At 39.1% G+C, this 22,061-nt stretch overlaps 1 protein-coding gene across 10 annotated transcripts; it reads right to left on the minus strand.

The window, feature by feature from the left end:
* Positions 1-120: 120 nt before the first annotated feature.
* On the minus strand, positions 121-21,741 carry PUS7 (pseudouridine synthase 7). 10 transcript variants are annotated; one of them, XM_021534682.3, is made up of 19 exons: positions 21,705-21,741; positions 20,458-20,708; positions 19,030-19,089; positions 18,021-18,399; positions 15,988-16,072; positions 15,758-15,859; positions 14,964-15,108; positions 13,008-13,025; positions 10,614-10,725; positions 9,262-9,339; positions 7,500-7,628; positions 7,154-7,279; positions 6,801-6,862; positions 6,287-6,447; positions 5,301-5,427; positions 4,480-4,581; positions 2,625-2,754; positions 1,506-1,597; positions 121-834 (listed from the first exon to the last, which is right to left on the minus strand). In XM_021534682.3, the coding sequence occupies exons 4-19, from the start codon at positions 18,368-18,370 to the stop codon at positions 698-700; spliced, it is 1,956 nt and encodes a 651-aa protein (XP_021390357.1). In that variant the 5' UTR covers positions 18,371-18,399; positions 19,030-19,089; positions 20,458-20,708; positions 21,705-21,741; the 3' UTR covers positions 121-697. The 10 variants fall into 10 exon arrangements, with proteins under 10 accessions (XP_021390357.1, XP_085426192.1, XP_021390358.1 ...); XM_085570066.1 differs by having other exon boundaries at positions 21,183-21,741; XM_021534683.4 differs by having other exon boundaries at positions 20,863-21,741.
* Positions 21,742-22,061: the final 320 nt, after the last annotated feature.

The raw sequence follows: 22,061 nt of genomic DNA on the forward strand, positions 1-22,061 counted from the left end.
CGCTTGGCTGAAAAGGCCACGTCTCTTTAGAACAGCTCCCACAGGATTTTTTTCCCCCAACAGCAAGGCATTCCCCGCCAACAAGCGACAGGCGCAAAGGAAGCGCTCACTGATACACGCTCAGAGTTTCAGGTTAGTTTATTTGTAGTACCTGTTCTTTGGTACAGGTATTAGCTGGAAAATACAAGTGTTTTCTCAATGAAAAGTCGGACATATTTAAAAGAGCTGTGCAGCTTTACAGCACATAAAAGCCTTGCTAAAAGAATCTGCTACTGCATCAGTGCAAATGCTACTAGCAAAACTCCAGCAATACATATGTTCATCAGTATCTTAATTTTATTGTAATTCATCTCTCCCCGTGTAATTCATTGTATTGGAAAAGACTTCACGGGCAGCTGAACTCCTGAAAACATTCAGTGCTTGCCCAAAGAAAGCAAGCTAAACATTCTTCCACGTCTGATGCCATTATAAGCACAATTCTAAAGATACACCTCAAGTTATTAATTCAGTAAAAAGCACCAGTCACTAAAATCCGTATTATATTACAGTCACCATCTTGCAAAGGACTACTGAAGTTAAATGCTAGCACTAAAAAAACTTAAAAAAATACAAATTTTTTACTGTGACTCTTTAAAGATTTGTACAGAAGATGTAAATAAGAAAAACATTGTTAAAATCAAGTAATTGTGCAGTTCACTCAGCGCAACCAGGTAGTATTCAGTTGTGTCTGGTTTTTTATGCTTGTGTCCATTTTCAAAACTTCTCGAATCGCCATGGTCGCGTAAGTGGATGGGGGAAGGGAGAACTCCATCTTTAGTGCCCTGAATTTGCCATCTATCAGCAGGTGTAAGAGACAAAAAGCAAGAACAAGTGGTTAAGGGCATATATAATGCTTATTCTGGATGCCATCTAAACTGAACTAACAGTTTCCACAACCAACTTTCCCAGCCCATAAAGCAAAGCAACCACCACCATCGCATTCCTGTTTATAATCCAAGTGAAAATTTTAATGAAACAATTTAACATTTTCTCTCAGGACAAAGTGGTGGTTTCAGAGTTTTCTTCTTCTAAAAGCAAATATTAATTCTTTCAGACTCAATTCCTAGCCTGTCTTCGCTTTTCTGGAAAGCAGTGTCAAAACACCTTATGACCAGAGATAAGTATTTCAGTCATCTGTGTTCAGCATCAATAATACAAGCTCAGTATATAGACAATTTGTGACTTAATTCCACCTTTGTTAGTTGCAGACATTTACTGCTAGGCATTTACTTGATTTTACAGATGTCTGTAAGAAAATGTAGCAGTCAATACAGATGCTGGAGGAATGGCTTTCACCCTTGAGAAATCGGGGTCCTTATTTAGATGCCTGTCCTGTTGTTACCATCACTTAACAGTCAATATTTAAATGAAAGCTCTTCCTTAAAGGAGATTTGACTATGCAGCAATTGAAAGCAACAGCCAGATCAAACTTCCCATTTAGCAAACCAGCAGAAAAATCAACTTACCTGTAGGGAGTACTGGTAATGGTTTTCCTTCCAGTTTATCCAAATCCGTAGTAAATAATGGGATTTTAGGATCATCATATGCAACAACTTCCCTTTATAACATACATAAAATTTATTATTATTTAAAATTATTTAGGTTAACACATTTTATATAAATGTGTATTTATTACAATATTATTTTTTTATTATTATTATTGCAGTTTGGCATTTACAACTGAAATTGAATTAGGCAAAATAATGGGTAAAGCTTTATGTAGAAGATTTGCCTTGGCTTTATGAAGATTGTTAAAAAACAATTAGTGAGAAGCTTCTTTGCATAACTCATCTGCCTGCCCTTGTGTGCTGTCAGAATTTTCAACTACACAAGAAGTATAGTTCATGAAATTAAGGGAAGACTGGTGTCAACTCTAAGAGTACCTAGCACAAGTGAAGCCTTTTAATAGTTATCCAAACTTTGAATGGGCTAAGATATTCTACAGTTTCTGCCATTCATTTAACATAAATCCAATATGTAAACATGAGGCTGAAAAACTAACTGGGAAGTAGACAAACTTAATATTAATTAGTGCTGATGTTTCAAGTATAAATATTTGTATTTCTGTGCTCCTAAATCCTCTATATTTAATTCTATGCATCAGTGATAGTGTTTTCCTGCACATTTGTACAGTTTCCTGTTTAAAAGGTATTTACTCAGTTGCCATATGAAAACTAGGCTATATCTCTAACAACAGTGATTTAGTAGGGTGAAGTGACACAAATTTTTCTGATTGATAGATAATTTGAGACCAACTTTTTTATAGCAAGACTACAAAAAACCCTATTTTGAATATTAGCTATCATTGTTTCAACCTAAGTATTATCTATGAAGTGTTCAGGCAAGTCCTTGCAAGGAGTGAACAACTAGCTAAGATGTCTTGATACTCCACCATAGAACGAGAGAACCAAGGAAAAGGCTATAGTTCCACTTCAGCTGCATTAAAAACATGAGAGAAGTGCAGAGAGATTCCTTTCTACCTATATTTCAGTCTGTGTGGATGTTCCATGGATCAGTCTCATGTTGTTTTGTATTTAAATAAACTCTATGCTAGCAAGTGTAATCTCCTTTATGCTCCAACTCACCAATTGACATTCTGAGGCCGAATGATAATTTTTCTGTATGCTCCAGAAAGTGAGTAATCTCTGATTTTATGCCTCATGTTGTTGATATCAAGGTTGTCAGCTACCAGCATCTCCTTGTAGGCCTCACCAACTGTAAGAGAGGAAAATATAGTAGTGTTACCAATTTAAGCAGACTGTTTTCATGGATTGTTCTCTTCCCTTAAATTTAGCATATATGCTAAATATGCATATATGGGATAAATACTGCACAGAGTTTAAATGTTTACTTCTACACCCTGATTAGCATAGGCAGTAACCAAGAACACATCAAATCAAATTTCAGCCGAAAACAAAATTTACAAAATACTTTATTGACATTTAAATGTCATCTCATACATGCATTCCAATTTTCTAGACTTCACAGGACTAATCTCAGGTATATGGTGAAAAAAAAAGGGCCAGACTACCCATTACTCTCTCATTAAAAAGCAGCAGAGAGAAATCAGTTGACAATTTGACAGTACAAGAACAGTTCAATCCAATATTAAGGAAAATGTGCATGGAACTCATGACTAACCCAATCTATAAGAACACATAGAACAGGTGAAACCTAGGGGCAGCTACAAAGAGGGACTACACCAGCATTGTCCAGGTACACAGAAATGGTGTTAGGAAAGCCAAAGCTCAGCTACAGTTGAAAGCAGCAAATGACATCAAGACCAGCAAGAGTTCAGCTGCAACAGAAGGAATACAAGGAAAGTGATGGCCTGGTGCTAAACAGGGCAGCTGGTCTAGTGACAGACATAAGGCTGATGGTCTCAGTGCCCCTTTTGCCTTGGCCTTGACCACCTTAGAGGCAAGGTTAAGAAAGAGGGACTACCAGTAGTGGGCAAAGATACAGGCTGGCTTATGTCATGGTGAAGTTTTTCTCTTATCACCTCAGAGATTGTGCAGATCTAGGGATGTCCCAGACAAATGTGGAAAACAAGTGCTGCACCCAACTTCAGAAAGAGCAGGAAAGATAATTAGGGAATTAGAGACCAGTCAGGCTCACTTTGGTTGCTGGGAAAAATAATGTAATCTTCTCTGGGCATACAATGACTGTGGTTTTAATATGAGGGAAAAAAAAAAAAAAGAGAAAAAGCAAAACACCCACCAACCTTAGTGTCTTCTATGATTGAATTATTACACCTATGGATGAGGGGAGAGCAGGGACTGTTGCCTGCCTTGCCTTTAGCAAGGCTGTCAATGTATTCCCAGAGCATCTTTGTGTCCCAGGTGAGAACATTACAGTCGGTGGACTGGTAAGTGGGTAACAGCTGTCTGGCTCAGCATCTCAAAGTATAGTCACTACTGGCTGTAGCTCTACCTAGAAGCAGAGTTCCTCAAGGAACTGAGATGTGTCCTGTGAAATAGTGGAGAAGAGCTGGAAGAGATGTGCCCTGTGAAATAGTGGAGAAGAGCTGGAATTTACCCCAACCAATCTGTGGGCTAAATCAAGCTGGGGTGGTATTCAATACATGCAAGGAGAGGACTGCCATTCAGAGGGACTGAGGCACACTAGAGGAATGGGCCAAGAGGAACCTCATGAAATTCATCAAGGACAAAATCCTGTACCTGATTAAATCCTTGTAGTGGTACAGGTTAGTGAGAAATTCTGCTCTGCTGTCATCTGGGATTCCCAGTGGGAAGGAGACTGAGCAGAGCACCCTGGCAGCAACAGAAAGCTGACATTAATGTTTTAAAGATCTGAAGTGATGTATTGCTTTAAAAGTCACCAAGGTTGAGTGACTTCTTCCTTTTAAGAACAATCTTAAGGCAAACTTATCTTTTCAGAGTAAGTATTTCAGGTATTTCAGTTAACAGTCAGACTCACTTTTATGCTTTGGATAAATGACATCAAATCCAGGCAATGGCATCACTACATCGTGGATAGTGTAGTTGTCAACATCTCCTTCTTCAATGTGAACAGCTGTGGCTACAGTCAGGACAGAAAAATGAAATTACCAGCATAGATGCCTGTGACAAATAACCAGCTAAATTTAAAATAAAGCCTTTGATTGAAATAAGTTTACTCTGAGAAAGATAACGACCATGTTTTATCTCCACTTAACAGACAACATTTCTAAGAAAAGAAGTAACAGCCTCCAAGGCTGTCACAGTTACAGAAGCCAGGCAGAATTACAGCCTGGCTTCCAGTGGCTTAAAGCTACATGAAGTAAGGACTGCTAGAGGAACAGCCCCTTTCCATGCACCAGGCATATATAAGGGACAAATGCTGTAGGCAATGCCAGAACAAATACAAGTAAAGAAAGTTTGAACTGAGTGGAGCTTCTGCTTTACAAGATACTAATTCAATCAAAAACTTATATGATTAAAATTTCATAATGTCCTTCCACAGTCCTTCACAGCTCAACTATGTTTGAGGTCATTCCTGAGAATAATCAGTCCTCCATAGTCTCTCTTCCTTATCCAGTTATTTGAAAAAACAGGCAAACAAACAGCTCATGGAAGTGTAATACCTAACTTCCAATTCCTTGCACAATTTCTCTAAAACAGGCCAATGGATTCAGATCTCACTGGGCCAAAACTGGTGAGAGAAAAGAAACTATGTAAGCAGTATCAGACAAATAGCTACAAGGCTTGTTTTCCTAGGAATCTGATCTATACAGCATCACTGGCTTTGTCTGCTTTTACCTCCTTTAAGAATGAGATCTCCTGGTACAGCTCTAAGCCCATATTCTTCTATTCTCTTGCTCACCATATTATTCCACACATAACTCTGGTAGCTATGAATATACATTAATCGATTATTTCTTGGTATCTAGAGGTAAACAAAAAAAAAATAAACACTAGATAGATATATTCTTTGGTTTTTCTGACAATCATAACCAAAAAGGAGCATATTTGAAACATTACCTTATCCAGCAAAAAGACATACACAATTTCTTGGTATATATATTTGGTTTTTGTTCTTTGTTTGAGAAAATGGTATGTGAAGAAATAATGCTTTTACACATTTTAAATCTGCACAAAGAACTGTGCTTAAATTTACAAAAAAAACCCCCAACATTTTTAATTCTACAGGTCAAACATACGGGTCTATTATAAAACATTGAATTAATATTCAGCCTCCTGAAATATTAAGTAAACTCTGCAGCAGTGAAAGCACTGTGTTATTCTAATTATCTTCTTCATAGACAACAAATTATCACCCAGATCCTACAATGGGCCCAGTAGTTTGCTAGTGATGAGGTATTTTCTCCAAAGACTTGAACTTGATTACAGCATTTGAAAATGACAAGTGGATCCATCACCTCCATATCAGGCTGATTCATTAGCCCACCATCAGTTCGATTTATACTTTTAAACCAACAGGAAAACACTGAAACTGAACATTTTCACAATTCTCAGATCTGTATTACACACTGCTACTAAGTATAACTGTATTGCTTCCCACATACCAGAGAGATTGTTGTATAAATTGGAAAGCTCATTATGCATACATTAATTAAAGATGTCATCAGCTACTATGCAGCAGTATTTACAGCAAAAAGGCAGGATAAATTTAAAGGTTTTTAAACTTAACTTTCATCAAGTATCAATGAGTCTATTTTAAATTCATTCTGATACCATCAAAAGAATGTTTATTCAAGTAAATACCACACAACTTTCACACTCACTATGCCAAATGCAGAGATTATGTTCTTCATTCCGTACTTTAAGAGTCCACGTAGAAGCTGTCCTTCCACGCACCTTTTTACAGGCAGTTTCTTGAGGGCTGCTGCTGGATCTTTAGTCTTTGCCCATTCTTCTCTGCATTTGACTAAGTATCCCTTTTCAGCTAGAACAAGGATATAAAATAAAAACATTTTAACTATACACCAAAAAAAAGCATCCATCTCACCTTTCGTTAAAACAGTTGAAAAATTAAAGTTTTGATCATGGTAATTAGAGATGAACAGAATCACAGAACAGTTGAGGCTGGAAGGTTTCACATGGAGCTTGAGCAGTCACTGTAAGTATTCAGGTCCCTTTTTAGCCCCACTGCAAGAAACTGCACAGCAAGCAAAGTGAGGCAGAAAGGGAGAGTCTGAAGATTGCTTATCCACTGCTAAACTGGCTTCACTTTTTCCTAAACATATGTTTATTGGAGAAGAGGCAGAAACACATGATGTATCATTTTTCAGTTCTCACCTCCAGGTCGTGGTTTTAATATCAAATCCATTACTTCATTCCAGTTATTCTGTAGAATAGCTCTAGGATTCAAACAGGAAAGTGTATTAAGAACTGACTAAATCTATTTAAAGGGATTTAGCCAACTTATAAAAAAATACATATTTGTGTTTAGACTTATGCAATATTAAAAGTAGTGCGATTATGCAAGATAACTGCTGAAGCAAGTTCAGAAACAAGATCTTTCTTGAATCTAAATTTAAAACTGGTACAGGCAATATGTTAGAAAAATGTTCCCAAAAATACATTAAGATACATGGTGATAAGAGTAAAATTAAAAAAAAAGAGGGGGAGAGGATGAAAGCAACACATACCTGCCAATTTGATAAGTAGGAACAGCTGTGGTTCCAAATCTTTGCATTCCATAGTAATTAATGAATCCAATTTCCCTGAGTGAATGCATTGCTTGCTCTATCTGCTCATCAGTTCCTGTTATGTTTCTAGCATTAAAAAAAGTTATAGACAGATTAAGGGTTTATGCTATTTTGAGATGTGTCCATCATATTAAAGCTTAACATCAATACTATAAAATGCATAAAATTCAACAGTATCCTGCCAACAAGACTTATTTTTTTGTAACACAAGGTGCACTGATATGACTTATCTATTTAAAGAAAAAAAAATCTAACAGAGCCATCTAAATACCTACTAACATACTACCTGAGAACAACAGTGAAATGGTTCCCTTGCAGTTCTCCCAGTTTCAATGGATGGTTCTTGTAACTGAAATTTCCCAATTTGAAGTTCATCAAACATTTATTCAAATGAGCAAGTCTTTGTGCAGTGATTCTAAAAAGAAATACACAACAGTGACCAACCTATGCTTAGAAAAGCAGATAAATACAGAAATGCTGCCATTACAAAATGAAAAACAGTGAGTCCAGTTTCCCCAATTTTCTACTGTTGCCTTTTCAAAATAATTTAATGAAAGAGCTAAAGGAAGATAATACATAATTCTTAAGGGTACTCATACAAAAGAAAATGTATACTGTGACAGACTGTTAACTGTCTTTTCACAGCTATGTTAAAACAGGTACTCCAGGAAAAGTATATTGCAGTATTGATGCATACTGTAACCCACAAGCTGAACTCTGCATTATTTGAGGAACTATTTCATGAATACATACAACTCATCAGCACAGTTATAAATACAGAGCTAAGTAAAATTAGCTACTGTGTATGCCTAGTGCAGATGAAGGAACATGGAATCCAATGTGTCACTGATATCTGCCATTTTTGTTGCTAGTATTTTTGGAAGCATACCCTGTTCTTTGCATCACCAAGCTGCTCTTGGACACTTCTGCTAAATTTTTACTAGTATAGTGAAGTTTATGAACCAGCATGGCTGGCACACTCAGCTTAGAGCAGGCTGGCAACATCCCCTCTCTTGTGCAGGAGAGTCGAGGGCTGTGGCACCACAGAGCAAACACCACACAACATTCACAGCACTCTGGAGCTCTTGGACACAACACTGAATGTGATAATGTTAAACAGCACCTGAGATGGCTACACCACACACCTGGTTAACTGTTACCACTTCGCAAAGATGCCTTGCAGCATGAATCATGAATCTGGGGCTTCTCACAATTCACAAATCAGTATTTCCTCTTATATGTGCTAAAGCACACACATACAGAACATTGGGAGGAAATATATGAATAGTTCAATAGTGGATGCCCTCCTTTTAAGACGGATTTGATCAAACCTCTGGCTTTCTAGCTGTGAATTCCTCATTCAAGGAGTGCTGTTTTCAAGAAGTTGTAAAAAGTAGTGCAGGTAGGATATTCCAGCCAGCTAAAATGATATTGCAATATGTGATTGGGAGACATCTGTCATTCTCAGTTATGAATCTAACACTAACTTAAAGTGCCCAGAAACCATATAATTATCTTAAAATGTGACAAAGTAAATTTTATTTTTTCTTAGAAGATGACTTAAGGGAGTAGGTTAGGGCAGGAAAAACTCCTCACTATTTTTTTGCCCCTTCTGGCTACTCACAGATGAGCAAGGGCAGTGTTAGCCTTCTCTGGCAATGTTCACAGAGTACAGTGAGAAAGAAAATAGGATTCTAGCTATAGAAAGGGGAAAACAAAAGCTAGGAAGGAAGTGGGACATTATTTTCACGATGTCATTCTGTTTTTCTGCTGCTGTGTGAGATCCAAGCAACCTAAGAGCAGGCAGGCAATCTGTCCCACTGCCTCGGCCAAGTACACATAACCAGCCTGTGACTCAGAGCACTGACTGAAAATATCAGCAGTAATTACAGAACACAAAAGGATTGTGGCATCTTCATTAACACCTGTGATTTACAAGGTCAGCACCTGTACCTGCCATTTGTGTCACTGAGTCTCTTAGGTATTTAAGGAGATAGCCAAGCTACCACAGCAGAAGTGCAAATACTCCAGACTGTACTTTTACTCACCTGAGAACAGCGATCTCTTGAACTGTTATAGCCCTTTTATCCTTAGTTCCCATGTAGGAAAAGATGTTTGGCTTCACTCTTAAAAGCAACAGTAACAGATATTATGTATATTACAATAGCAGGAGATCAAACATAATTTTCAGCATAATTGCCTAAAATTATTAATCTTATAAATTAAAAATAGAAAAATATACCTACATTCCTCAGAACTGTATTACAATCTGACATGTGTGTGACATTTTCTAATCTCATCCATGACTATATAAAACACAAGGAAACTTTTGTTTTAATTACATGTAGACAATTCACTTTTAACAGTGCTTGCAAAATATGAACTTTGAAGTGCTTCTTTATTTACATTCACTCAATACACAAATGAACAGCCACCACCAACTTCACTAAAAAAAAATGTCCACTTCTTCCTTAAACTTCAAACGCGTCTGTTTGAATACCATGCCTGCACATGATGAGGGAGTATGAGAAGTTAATTTAAAATTTGTTCCACTCCTTCCCCTTAGAGGAAAATGTCTTTTCCTTTTCACTTTGTACTTTACAGCCTGTGTTAGATGGAGTATTTCCAGTTATTCCACTTAAGGGCTCCAGGAGGTAGCAGGATTGCCATTACACAGTCTTCTACCTAACTATGCTCTTGCCATTCTGTTCTCAGTACCAATACCAATAGTTTACTGGTTAACGTCTAGATTACAATTTTTTTTTTTTTTTTACAAGAAGGGCACAGGGAAAAGTGGGGAAGTTTCCCTGAGTAGATCACTGAACTGACCCAATTTTAAAACTCCTCTTCCTCTGCAATTCACTGTGCTCATGTCACGCCTTGGCAAATCTTTGTTTCTGCACTTGATGGGGTGAAAGGAACTAAGCCTGTGTTGCCATGGAGAAATTAATACATGGAGCAACAGTTTATCAACTGTAACTGCTTAGGAACTGATCAGCATATTATCACAACAATATTTGACAGGTTCATAACACACTTGCATATATTCACACACTGGGGAAAAAATGGCTTTTAATTCAGGTTACGTACATTGAGGCTTTCAGCTGCCAAGCCTTTCTCAGATCAGCCAATGGCAATTGTGGACTTTTTCCATTGAAGCAGAGAGTAGTCTTTAAAATTTCTTAGGCTCATTTTGTTCCATTCTCACCTCCTCACAAAACTTCAATATTTTAAATTTGATATTCTAAAGTAAGTTTTCAGTTTAAGCTGTCTACAAATTAGAGAACAGCAATCACTTGGGTTGCTCTTACATAATTATGAAGCATAATGTTTACAGCAACAAGAAACATGGAGGGAGAGGGCTGCACACCAGCCAGGATGGCAGAAACAACAGCCTTACCTTAAAAATTTGGATAGGACATTAATGGCATCCATGGTGTCCTTGTTCTCCTTGTACAGTACAAAATGGCAGTAGCTTCCCCTAGATTTTGGCCAAGAGTGCTTTCTTGGATCTTTAAAAGCAAAAAGGTTAAAGTGTCACTTTTTAAAAAATTTAATATATTTGCCATTGCAGCTACATTTTTTTTAAATACACAACATTCAATTGCTGCTAATTTCCATTTGCTTTAAAAAATGAAAAGGAAAGCATTAATTACTGATAGTAAAAGCTGTAGAGCACATTGAAAAAGAACCCCCCCCCTCCACTGGACTGTAAACTTCTCTTTTATCAGTTTTGTCACCTAGAAAATCCTGAATGAAATAGTGACAGTTCCCTTGTCATGAAATTATCAGAAAATATAGCTTAGTAATTTGTTGTATCACCTGATTAAATTTCATAAAAACATTATCAATTATACTGACTTTCAGAAATAGAAGCTACACCATGTTTCTTCTAGCTCCTTTTATAATTAATAGTTGAGGACCACTGGAGCCCTGTTTGTGGGAGGACTACCACTATTATTTACAGTACAGACATATTCTTCATTTCTGTAGTATTTTTTTTGGTGTGTCACACAAAAGAATGAATCGTATCACTACAAAACCCTAAGAAATCATGCTCAAAACATTGTTTTAAGATGGTTCTTTTTTTAAAATCCAACGGGAGCAAGAAATCTGGTAAAAGAGAGACATGAACACACAATCCATGGCAGGTATGGTGCCAGGCTTAGAGAAGGCCAGAGGTTGAAATAACTTCAGATCCCACAGACTTAACAACTGATTTGTAATTCTGTGTTACTATTTGACATTTTCTATAGAAGGAAAGAAACTGTCAATGAATGGCTAAGCTTTTTTTGCACCTAAAACCCACCAGAGATAAAACTTTCACTTTCCAATAATCCACTGTCAATGGCATTAATGGGAAGGGAGACTGACTCTACAAAGGCTTACCAACCAGCTGTGAGGTTCCTTCAATTCTGACGTTTATCAATTCCTTGTTATTCAAGAACAAAACTAAGAATTTGTTTTGTTTTAAATAACAAGTCCCTTATCTCTTGCTAGCCACTAAGCAGACATACCTAGTTTTGTATAAAAAAAAGGCATAAGCATCTTTTGTAACAGGAAAAGCTAACTGAAAAAGCCAGCCCTATTTCAATATACAAACATCAATGCAGGAAGGAAGTTCTTGGGAAATACTGCTCTTTATTTTCACACTGGTTTTACAAGGTCCAGATATCCAACAGAGATAATAAGTATGTTTAATTCTTGCTTGTTTGTGAGAAGCTGCCATTCATGCACAGACTTCTGCAAAGACAATTTTGGATGCTACAGTATAAAACACTATACATACAGGTTTTAGTCACTTTAGAATTATTGCATCACTTGCCTTGCACCATTCTAAGCACAGACCCCCTCCCAGAGTTTCATTGGACCTGAACTGGAGACCTTGTGCTCCTGCTGGTCTCTTCTTCTGAGCCAGCACTCCTTAAACTCAGTCAATGAAACACTGCATTCAGCTGGAAGTGCAAGGTTCTCCACTAAGATCTCAGCAATTAGAAGAGAATAAGACAGAGCTCAATTCACAAAGGAGAATCCTCTCCAGCTGGAACCATTCTTTGTATTTAACTAATACATCTTGCACATAGTCATTTCAACACGCTTCAAGAAGTGAGCTTTAATGGGATCTCCACTAAAAGGATCCTGTAGGTGCTAATACACACCAATGGGCTCCTCATGCTTTGGCCATCACAGCCATGACCCTATCCAAAGGAGGCTGCAGCCACAGTCCTGATACTCAACCATTCCTCACCCAATACTGCAAAGCATTCAACTGGGTAGATGGAGAAGTGGGACAATTTACAGTCCTTACTGCTGTGTTTCAGAGTTATGCTACATTTTTGACAATAAAATTGTATTTTCAAGCCCTTTTTCCAAGTCTTTTGCCAAAACTCAAGGCTTGGAAGCTCTTTTGTAACCGCAGGGTGTGTGATAAATGTCTTTGAAGTTGTATAAAGACAGATAGTAGTGTCTGAAATGTGGGCCAAAGGGCAAAGGCTTGGATAACTGAAATCCATGGAAGATTTCCTATAGTTGTCAACAAGCACTGTCAAAATTGATAACTAATATCACTTAATACGAGCAGACTTTCTCTGCACGAAATTAATACTGCCTCTACTGCACTATGAAAAAGAAGTAGAACAAGCCTAATTCTTGGCTGTTTCAGGGCATTTTAAGTAATACTATGTGTTAGGATTTTTAAGAAATTGTTACAATGTTGGCCAGTCCTGTTACTGTTTAGGAGGTCGTAATGGTTGGCATTTCATTTTTGTTAGTATGAAATGTCAACGTCTCTTACCTGTTGCAGTTCTGACCTCTGTCCCAATGCAGAGCATAAAGAGTACAAAAGAGTAGCATTTAATTTTTAGACTGTCAAAGGGTTTTTAGAGGTGAACATGCAGGTTTATGGTCATGGGATTGTTTATGCTTCGGGGAGCATCCAACAGCTAGGTGGTGGATGACAGCAATTTAGACAATTATGGAATGGAATCGTGCAGAGGCAAACAGTGAACATATGGAAAGCTTCAATTGGAGATGCAACAAACTTACTTTGTGGACAATGATCAAACAACAGTTTACTGACAATTTAGACAATATTTTAAGTATTTGGAGGATAAACTGACTACAGAAATATAGCAGCTGCTGATTTTAAATTTTAAGAAGCATGTTTGGTAATGTTTTATGTTATCAACAACAGTAATCAGGTATCTCAGCTAATAATCCAATATTCTACACTTCTGAATATTTCATGCCTGTGGAGCCCCTTCATGACTAGGACATGTTTGTGGCTATATAAACAAGGAAGATATATCTATAATCCTGACTAAAAAGAACTTGATTCTTACATCCATAAGCATTTCCACACACTCACAGAAACTGACAGATCACCACCAACAGATGAACAGATGCCTGCAGCATCACAGCTGGGGAATCCAAGTTTAAATTGATGATGCTTCCCTGCATCACAAGATGGTGCTCCACAATGTTTTAATCCTAGAGACACACCACTAAATTCTTTTCAGCATATTTCAAATACTTCAATTCTTTTATCTATTATCCCTTAAATCAGCTTAACAACATCCACTTGACTGTAACAGTGATTAAAGAATAGCAACAGCAGAAGGAAAAGGTGGAGGAAAAGCTGTTATAAACCAACTGAACAAAACTGGCTGAGGAGAATTCTGTGCTGGTAAGTATACATACACCATGCATGAAGCATGCAAACATACACATTTTCTAAACATGACTAAATAAGACAATATAATTGGACCAATAAAAATATAACATTCCCATATTTGCCTATAACAAGCCTTAAACAAACAGCTACATTAAAGGGGAAATTATTTTATCTCCCATTTTAAATTACTCTGTTTCTTTATCATTCTTCCATCTCCTTTGTCTTTAAAATTAAAGGGTTAGGTTTACATAGCATCACTTGTAGTAGGTTGAAATGACAGAGGAATGTAACCAATTTAAACCAAACCTTAGTATATTTCATTAAATGTGTACCATTCTGCAGGTAGATAATCCTCTAAACTTAGAGTAGCAACAAATTTTTAGTAACATTAAAAAGATGTTAAACATGTTAATTTATTCCCAGTATCCAAAACAGTATTTTGCTAGATCAAAGTGGCTAACACTTAATTTTGAAAACCCTTCATGACTTTGACTATTTCGAAAGATTAACTGTGATCTATAATGAATAAAGATCATTTTCTGCAAACATAATTAGCCTTGGAAGCAGAAGTAATGATCATGGTAAACTATGTTTATATGAAACTATAACTGAGAAAATAAAAAGGTGCTCTACTCAAGTCATCGAGAATTTTGTCATCAATATTCAAGACAATCAGGATACACCATCTATCAAGCTAATGTACATTTTCTAACTATAACTTCTTACATCCACAATGCACACTTACACACACAGTTAAGATCGTGAAAGTTAAATTCAAAAATACCGAAAATAAAGCCTCTGTTTTGCCTATTCCCACTGAAATAGAAGATAACGTTCTCTCTTCTAATATGGTTGTACTGGATGAATTATTTGGAAAGACAAACAAGTAGAAATTTAAATTGAAAGCATTTCTTGTGGTCCTGATCATTTTAGATGCACAGCATCAGCTGAAACAAGGAAAAAATGAAGCAAGACTGCATTAGGAAGCACACTCACTTGAAGTACTTACTAACAATTCTTACTTTGGGGATAATTTTAGCGTTTACTTTACCCATCTGCTGTGGTACTGAAACTCACTTGCCAATGCTTTTTTTCCAGCAGCATGATAAGCAATAATGTATTTCTTTCCATCTCTATCTTCTGTTTTTGTCTCCAGTCCTGGAAACAAGGACTTCACAGCCTGATGGATGATGGTTCTTTTTTCTTTGGTGTCTTCAATTACCTTTGTTAATACACATACATGCAGAAAACAAATAAATATAAAAGGGGAAGGTGCCTTAAAGGCAAAACAATTAGCTAGATAAGATTATTTAGTCTGTGAATCTTATTTGAAACTAGCATGTATAATCCTACTCATCGCCATGTCCCAAATTTAGCTCAGTAGTTATTCTTTGAATATGAGCAATATTTTAATGTATAAAAATAGCAATGTTTTAATGTCATTTTCTTATCTTTCTTGTTACAGAAGAGCATATTTATCTTCTTTTCTATTAAATCACTAAACACTGACTTTGGAAGTAGTGTTCCATCACGATAGATGTTTTATGTAAACCTCCTTATTCTTTAAAACAATACTAGACAGGAAACCAAAATACTGCAAGGTAGTTTTAACACCACAGGACTTAAAACCTGTATTTAAGTTCCTGTGTACAGTCTCACCAAAATCAAAGTAACAGCCCACATATGCATGAATTCAAGTATATCTGTAAGACTTTAGAGAATTAATCGCTAAACTGGACACAGTGTTATCTGTCACATCATGTTCAAATTGCTCTTATACCTTACATGCATTAGGAAGCGTGTACGTTCTACTCCCTCCCTCAGCCTCTCTCTGCCTCCATCCCAAATTCCATATAATTTCATAATTTTACCTCTATGGCAACACTGGTTTCCTTATTCTTAAAAAGCTGGAGTTCCTCTAAACGCTGCTTGTCTTCATCTGACAAAACTGTAAATGTTTCTTCTGGTGGGTCCTAATATATATTTGGGGAGAAAAAATAAACATCCAATAACCCTCATGGAGTAACTTCCAGTCTTTCAATGTTCTTGCTTATGGAGCATTAAGAAGCATAGCCACTACCAAATCTACCTCAAAATTTACCTCATCATCCACTGGAACAGAAAAGTCATCTAAATGGCTCACACGTCCATCTTTGCCTATTTCATGGACAACAAAGTCTGAGTATCTGATAAAAAGAAACATGCATTACATTTGTAATAAAAATCCCACATCACATAACGTCCTTTCCTAAAAACTGTTTGCTAGCAGAATTCACTGAAGAATTCTGAATTAGTGTAATTCAATTCAGGTAAAACAAACTTAACAACCATGAGAAAGATGTACCTATTCCCTCCCCCAAGAAGGACATCACAGGAACACATATCCAAATGCAGCACACTTCTTTGCAGATCACCAAACACCTGCTGTAGTTATTTCAAGTCATTCTCCCACTAGTTTGAAGAGATCAGTAATGCTTATCCTCAATTCCAGTCACTATTGGTAATTAAGACTCACTGCATTGCCACAATGTGCAATGCATTAACTATTGCATTATCTCTGTCACTTCAAATAACCTGTAAAATAAAGTACATTTTAGCCACTCTACAGAAGGCAGGACAAATTCAGCCTTGTTCATATATTCAGTTGTACAGAACATCTTTCAAATAAAGTTACTCGGCATACTTTATGACAGCAAAAAAGAATTTTACTCCAACATTTTCAATCCAGTCACTCATGTCTAATAATAAAAACAGCTCAACTGTAACATAGCACAGTCGCTTTGTGTTGCAACTGCCAAATGATTTTTAAGCAGCATTTGCTAGCAAAGTGGAAAAAAAAAGTAAGTAATCCTTATTCTATCCTTGTTGAAAGATGAATAAAACTTCACCATAGGAAGCTTTCTACTGTACCTCACCCAAGCCCCCTTTTGTCATCCCTCTGTGCAGATATACACCATATTGTCAGAATTTCTTCCTGAGGAGTGTTATGTGTCCTCTCCTGTATTATCTGTAGCTGTCTAGACATGCTAGTGATGGTACCATAAAAATGCCAAGAATGAATTAATAATAGGTGTTAAAAACTAGGATCCAAAAAAAACCCACAAACCCATGAATTTTCTACCACATGGCTACCTTTGGCCAACCAAAATTGGCAGATTTCCCAGAAGAAGGTTGAGCAGACTATGTTTCCCAGAGAGGGATTACACTAGCTGCTTAATGCTGCTCATCAAGATTAAATACATACATAATATGTATATATAATTTTATGTGAAATTATCTATGTATGAAGCCAGTATTTAAACACAGTGTCTTTTCAGTGTGTAAACAAAGCAACCTTAACTGCTTTGCTAAGTCAGAGAAAGAGTGATTCTCACTTCAGTGAGCTCCTGTATTTGCATTCTGTTTTATTCAAAGCTAGTCTTTAATTTTAAAAAGCTAATAGTTGCATTTTAAAAAGCTACTAAACACCAGACATCTTATTAAATTTATAATATATATGTAGACTAAATTCCACATCCTGAATTTTAGAACTACCTTCTATCTACATGACATTACTGAGCATACAGTAATTCAAAGCCTAAGTGAGCAGATGATAATTTAAAGCCTAACTATCCTTGTTTACAGATATTAGGACAAAAAAGTCAGAGCAAAGCAAAGAACCAAAGAAAGATGGTTTCAATGCCATTTTTCAGTACATCTTATATTGGCACTGAGGAGAGGTACAAATGGTGGGTGTACTGCATAAGGTTTTAAGTCTCTGCTGCTACCAGAGAGCAAAGGAAACAGCAAAGGTCATGTATCTCTACTCATACACAGCTTCCTTCTTCAGAGCTCCATTTGACAGGAAAATAAATTTAAAACAAAAATGACAAAAAAAACCAACAAAAACAAACAAACAAACAAAAAAGGCCAAACACATACAAAATCCCCCCAAAAATCCCTAAACAAACAAAAAACCAACAAAAAAACTGACCCACAATCTAGAAAAGTCCTAAATGAAACCTCTCTTTAGCAGTAAAAAAAAGTAATGAACCACACTTAATCCAGCTGCAATCTGTGAGTCCAAAATAGAAAATAGAGAACTACAGCTGTACTACACAAGGAATTAAAGTATGAAACAAGACAAAGAGTTACCTCTCTTTTAAGATTCCAGAAAACCCTTTATGAGAGCTAACAAATTTAGTTATCCCAACATCGCTTTCTGTCAGTCCATGCTTCATCATGTCTGCAAAGCTCTCTGGATCTCCATCTTCATCACTATCCTCTAGTTCCTCTTCTTCCTGCTCCTCACTTTCCTCATTGGGGATTATTTCACTCTTTGCATCCTCGGGTTGTTCTGTTACAGTCTCAATACTCTGCCCAGAGTCGTTCCCCGCCTTAGACTTCTCCAAGATCTTCTGTCTTTTAATTTCATCTGCATTGGCCACATCATCCTCAGAGCGAGGACGTTTCAAGGATACACTATTCATCTCTACAGTTTCCATGTTTAAGGCACAGGGTAGGATAGGAAGCCCTGAGAAAGAAGAAGAAAGCCTTACTTTCTGTCTGCTAAGTGCAATATCAATATATAGGCACTTCACGAACTGTGCCCTCTGCAATTCTTCAGGAAAACCATCACTTTCTGCATTTAAGTTAAACATCAAGTAAACATTTTGAACACCTAGAAACAACATGTACTTGAGGAAAAAAAAAGGAAGATATTATGAGGGCAGCAGGCATGGTGGACTGCAGCACAGCAGGATTCAGGACTACACTGACCATTTACCACCATCATCACTCTTGCCCACCCTTACCATGGCTGCCTGCAGGCCTGTGTACACACAGCCTATGTTGTCAACAGCAGCTTAGTGCCTAAGAAACTGTTTGTTTCCAAACCTTCTCTTACACATGACTACTTTAAATTATTCCCCTTTTTATCAAGATTCCATCTTGCAAAGACTGAGAGAGAATGGCTGAGTTCCTGCAAACCTGAAATCTCATGTCTTTGATTTCTATGTGCTTCAAACACACAAAATGCAACACAGAATTCAAGGTGGCATCAATTCAGTCCAAAAGATATGAGGGGGGTGAGATACCAAAATCATTGATTTGGTGAGACAAACAAGGAAATTAAACAACCTCTGAGAAGAATATGACTACTCACACTGGTGGAATAGGGCTCAGAGCTGCCACCTTTGTGTCAGCAGAACCACTGCCTTCAGGTCTGAAAAAAAGAACACTACCTCTTTGAGAAAATTTTATGAAAAAAATTATGAAAACATACATGAATGTAATCACATATGGACTGAGACAGACATGTTAATACATATAATTGCAAAAGTACTACCATCCTAGTGCCACAACACATTATTGTTATTTAGCAAGCTACAGGAGAGAACTTCGGCTTTATTTCTAAGTGTATAAAAGGAAACTGGAGCTCCTGTGATTAGGCATGGACAGGACCATCCTTTCAGCATCCCCCAACTGGCACAGGAGTGCACTGGGGATGAGGTGCAGGTTTTGGTAGATGGGGATGCATGAGAGGAGGCCATAAGCTGCCCTGTGTGGGCCATGGCCAGTTCAGCTGGCTCCATAAAACCACTGCCTGCCATCCTCCAACTCATCAGATGAGCACACGGTGGCCCCGCTCCAGTTTATCTGAGAAAGGGAGAAGCTGCCAGTGGCAGCAAAGGCAAAAGAAAGAACAGGAGGAGACACATGATGGAGTGTTCAAAAAGGAAGCATGGAGAAGGGAACAACTGCTGCAGACACAGTTGGAGATGCACTCTTGAAAGAAACTCTCCACACAGGAGCAGGGACACCCCGATGGAACTGTGGCCTGTGGAGGTGCCCATGCTGGTACAGGCACATCCTTGAGGGGCCCATGAGAGGAAAACATAGGAGCAGAAGAAACGAGCATAAGAAATCTCCATGTACCAACCCCAACCTCCTGTACTACCACTGCCTTGCCCAAGGGCCAGAGCATAACCTGAGGGGCCAAGGAAGAAAGGGGAAGAAAGGAGTTTTCCCCAAGTCTGTGTTTAAGTAGTGGTCATCTTAGCCTATCACCAGCCAGCTGGTAATTAGTTAAATTTCCCATGTCAAGTCAATTTTGTCCACAACAACCAAGTTTCTAAATTAATAGGAATCAGCTGTTACTGAGAAATTAATCTAAGAAGGGAGCAGTATTTTATAGCTACATCCATCACCCTGTATTATTTTTCCAGCCACTAAATAGCATAATTTATCCAATTTTAAAAGGCATGTTTTTAAAGGAAGTCCCACAACTAACTTGATAATCAGCATATTCTGGGTTGGTAACTAATTGTTACCAGTTAGCTGTTAGCCACAGCTGACTTCATGGCCTGGGCATCCCAGTGAAGAGATCACCAGCTTAGGGTAAAGAGGCAGGAACAACTGTTTTAGAAACATCTGAAATGTTTTACTCAAATGAAGAACTGAAAATGAACGCTACAAAAATAAATTAACAAAAGGGAAATAATGAGAGATGTATAAAATTAAGGGTATGTATGATGTGAAGAGTGATAAGACACACATGCAAGAAAGCAGAACAATTAGCAAAACTATGTACCTTCAAGCTGAAAGCACCAGTTTTAGTCTGTCTTCAAATAAAAATTCATAAAATACTTTTTTTCAAGAGGAGCAATAAGTAAAAGTCATAGCCAAGTGAAGCAATTCACTGCTGTTTCCAGATTCTCTTCCCATGTACCAAAATTTATAGAGGCTGGGTTATAAAACACTGAAGTGGAAGGCTTTTGGATGGCTTGTATCTTCACATAGTGAACAAAATAGCATTCAGCACAATGAAATCCTCTGAGATGCCTGCCAAAGGTAGTAAAAAGAGAAATCTTGTGCTTCTTAAATAAAACAGTAATACCTAGTTATTGAATTATACAGATTGTTAGAAGAATTCAATGTTGGGCACAAACACTCCAAAGTTGTCACAGACTATTCTCACAGCAGAACAGTGACTCACGTACTATCCTGTGCCCCACGGCAGCCATCATCGGGGATAAATTCTGCAGGCTAATTGCTTGAAGGAGCACGTTGAAGCGAGCGGGGCACACTCTGCCTCACTTGTGCATACTGCTAGCGAGAGGCTCCTATTATTTTTTGACAGCTGCTCAATTGCCTCGGCCCTTTTCCTAACAGGTGTTTCCATAAAAGCCAGAATCTGCATAAACATCAACTCCGCAGCAATTCCAATGTTGTAACGGAAACTGAGTTTACCACTACAAATAGAACACTTGGCTCTCCGCAAGAAGAAACGCCGAGCGATTACTGCTGGCGCGGTACCTGCCAAGCAGGCACGGCGGGGGCCGCAGAGGAGCGGAGCCGGAGCGCGGCAGCGCTGGGTGCGAAGCCGCCTTCTCGTGAGACGAGGCACGTGGATTAAAAGACAACCGAGGAGAGGGCGATGGTGCAGCAGCTGCGCCCCGAGGCCAGCCCGTGCGGCGGGGGCAGCGCCGAGCGCGCAGGCGGGGAGGGCAGCGGCGCTCGGAGCCCGCGGGCCGGGCCGGGCCCCACGGCGCTCCGGGGGCCGGGCCGCGCCGGGAGAGCCGCAGCCAGCGCCGAGGCTGCCGGAGCGGGGCGGGAGGACGCGCGGGGCAGGCGGGGCACGGGGGCGAGGCAGGAGGAAGGGCTCTGCCGCGGGGGTCCCGGCAACACGCGGCGCAACGCGGGAGCGGCACGGGAAAGCCCGGCGGGGGCGAAGTTGCTCCGAGGCGGGGAGCGGGGAGCGGGAGCCCCGCACGGCTGCCAGGGGAGGGTGCGGCTCCGGCCGCGCCAGGCAGGGGCCGCCGAGGGGGAGCCACTTACCGCACGCCGGCACGGGAGGACGGCCCGGCGTCGGCGCGGCGGGCGGGGGCGGCGCGGAACGGGCACGTCCCAGCCCCGCGTGCGGAGGCGGCCCCGCGCTGCGCCCGCCCCCGGCCGGCCCCGCCGCGCCGACGCCGGGCGGGGCGCGGGGCGCAGCGGGGCGGGAGGTGGTACCTGGGCGCGGCCGCTCCTGCCGCTGCCCGGCGGGTCAGGCTCCCTGGGAAGCGGCTCGGGTAGGCAGGCCGTGTTTTACAGAAGAACTGCGGCTGTGTAGGACAAAAGTTCAATTTCCGAAAGGCGGCTGTAGCCAAAGCAGGGCATCGTGTACACGAGGTGGTGGCCTTCCTGAGCCTCCCC

Source organism: Lonchura striata, chromosome 1A, assembly GCF_050655825.1.
Source record: "Lonchura striata isolate lonStrDom1 chromosome 1A, ASM5065582v1, whole genome shotgun sequence".
Classification (NCBI taxonomy): domain Eukaryota; kingdom Metazoa; phylum Chordata; class Aves; order Passeriformes; family Estrildidae; genus Lonchura; species Lonchura striata.

Excerpts from the sequence above, each read along its gene's own strand:
- PUS7 (XM_031507085.3), bottom strand. The coding sequence starts at position 18,370 with ATGGAAACTGTAGAGATGAATAGTGTATCCTTGAAACGTCCTCGCTCT. Across the intron at positions 15,109-15,757 it reads AAACCAGTGTTGCCATAGAG|GTAATTGAAGACACCAAAGA; the intron begins GTAAAATTATGA and ends GTATTAACAAAG. Across the intron at positions 1,598-2,624 it reads CGGCCTCAGAATGTCAATTG|GGAAGTTGTTGCATATGATG; the intron begins GTGAGTTGGAGC and ends TATGTTATAAAG.